Source organism: Vollenhovia emeryi, unplaced genomic scaffold, assembly GCF_000949405.1.
Source record: "Vollenhovia emeryi isolate VEMERY1.0 unplaced genomic scaffold, V.emery_V1.0 DF940249.1, whole genome shotgun sequence".
NCBI classification, from domain to species: domain Eukaryota; kingdom Metazoa; phylum Arthropoda; class Insecta; order Hymenoptera; family Formicidae; genus Vollenhovia; species Vollenhovia emeryi.
Window position 1 is genome coordinate 8,826 of NW_011966117.1, and position 2,234 is coordinate 11,059.

Genomic DNA, 2,234 nt, shown 5'->3' on the forward strand with positions numbered 1-2,234 from the left:
AATCCGGAAAAGTGGTTAGAATACCGAGATAGCTTCCAGGGTCTCATAGATGCTAATCTCGATTTAACGAATATTCAACGCATGTATTATCTCAAATCGTCTCTAAAGGGAAGGGCTGCCGAAGTCATACAATCTCTCGAGTCATCCGCTGAAAACTACACGATAGCCTGGAATCTTTTAACAAAAAGATTCGAGGATAAACGCGCAATAGCTAGCAGACATTTGCAACTGTTATTAGACATTCCCGTAATGCAGAAGGAATCGGGAACACAATTGAGACAGACCCTGGATAGCATTTTACGACACATTCGAGCGTTAGAATTCCTCAAGGTCAATACCTGGGATTCAGTAATTAATTATTTAATGATTGCGAAATTGGATGCATCAACACGCCGGGAGTGGCGGACTCACATTAAAGATAAGGACGACATCACGGTTGCCAGCTTGACCGACTTTCTCGAAGAAAGGTGCCTCATAGTTGAACCCGAAATTAGTAAGGCCGGTACGGATAAAACACAGTCGAACAAAAATACATCGCAGCAGAAACGGTCAGACAAATCAGCGTCATTCGCGAATACAACCAAAGAGAATCGAGACAGTCAAGAATGTAGTTTTTGCAACGAAGAATCGCATTCAATGTATTCTTGTAATAAATTTAAGGAATTGCCAGTCCAGCAAAGAGTAAGCGCGGTAAATGAGTGAAAGCTCTGTCGTAATTGTCTGCGACCAAACCATTTAGCGAGAGCATGTCATTCGTCCAATTGCAAACGGTGCAATGCTAGGCACAACACGTTATTACATCCGATCGAGCAGACCGAAGGTGCGACCAATACTGGTAAAACAGACGTTAAGGACTTAGGTTCCGGGAACGCGGAGAAACGTGATTCAAGCGTAAATTGTACGAGCGTCGATATCCCTGGGCAATCTAGGGTGTTGTTATCCACGGCTCGGGTATGGATTTACGATTCGTCTGGTAAGATGCACGAATGTCGATTATTGTTAGACTCTGCATCGCAATCGAATTTCTTAAGCAAGGCACTATGTGAACGACTACAATTGGCGACGCAGAAGTACAGTTGTTCAGTGGGGGGTTTAGCGTCCTCCATTAACGTCACAGAGTCCGCATCTACTGTGATTCAATCAAAGCGTACGGCGTATCATACGAAGATCAATTTCTTAATAATCGAGCGAATAATTGATAAGTTACCGTTGTCGGACATTGATGTTGCGCACTTACGCATACCGGATAATATCAGACTCGCCGATGACAGGTTTCATATGTCCGACAAAATTGACGGCATCTTGGGAGCCAGCATTTTCTGGAGTTTGTTATGCATCGGCCAAGTTCGGCTCGGCAGATTCCAGCCAACACTTCAAAAAACCCATCTTGGATGGATAGTGTCTGGAAGCGTCACCGACCAAGGGCAACCTAATACCTCTGTGTGTTGTTTCTCCTCCGAAGTGCAGCTTCGTGACGGGATCGAGGGATTCTGGAAGATTGAGGAAGTTGATAAGGCTCCAGTTGCGTCAAAGGATGACGAGGACTGTGAAACGCATTTCCGGGAGACACACCAACAAGACGATACAGGACGTTTCACGGTCAGCTTTCCATTCAAGGGTCATACAGATGAGTTAGGAGAATCGTACGACGGCGCTTTGAAGAGATTTTACAAATTAGAGCAACGTTTCAATAGAGATCCACGACTGAAGGAGGAGTACGTACGCTTCATGGAAGAATACATCACGCTCAATCATATGACGATTGTCAACGAAGGGCAAGACGAATCTTCAATCGCACATTACATTCCACATCACCCAGTCGTGACCACATACAATGACCAACGCAGACTTCGGGTGGTGTTTGATGCTTCTGCTAAAACCTCATCAGGAAAATCGCTAAATGACATTCTACTAGTGGGCCCCACCATACAACAGACTTTGTTCTCCATTATATTACGGTTTCGGCAACATCAACATGTTCTAACGGCGGACGTGATAAAAATGTATCGCCAAGTCAACATTACCGAAAGGCAAAGGAATTTACAGCGGATCTTATGGAGATCAAGCAGCGACGGGCCTGTCCAAGCATATACGCTAAATACGGTAACATACGGAATATCAGCGGCACCGTTCATGGCAATTAGAGCATTGCAACAGACAGCGCATAACGCACATGTGTCTCACCCAGACGCGGCTCGAGTGATCCTACGCGATTTTTACGTCGATGACCTTCT

The 2,234-nt window shown here is 45.1% G+C and overlaps 1 protein-coding gene across 1 annotated transcript in view; it reads left to right on the plus strand.

Moving 5' to 3' along the window:
* LOC105556189 overlaps positions 1–2,199 on the plus strand; it is a gene marked incomplete at its 3' end in the record, with an annotated part of 5,120 nt that extends 2,921 nt beyond the window's left edge. The window contains exons 2-3 of the mRNA XM_012003270.1: positions 109–681; positions 814–2,199. Coding sequence (XP_011858660.1) covers positions 109–681; positions 814–2,199 — 1,959 coding nt within the window. The remainder of the gene's footprint in view (positions 1–108; positions 682–813) is intronic.
* Between the last annotated feature and the right edge of the window lie 35 nt (positions 2,200–2,234).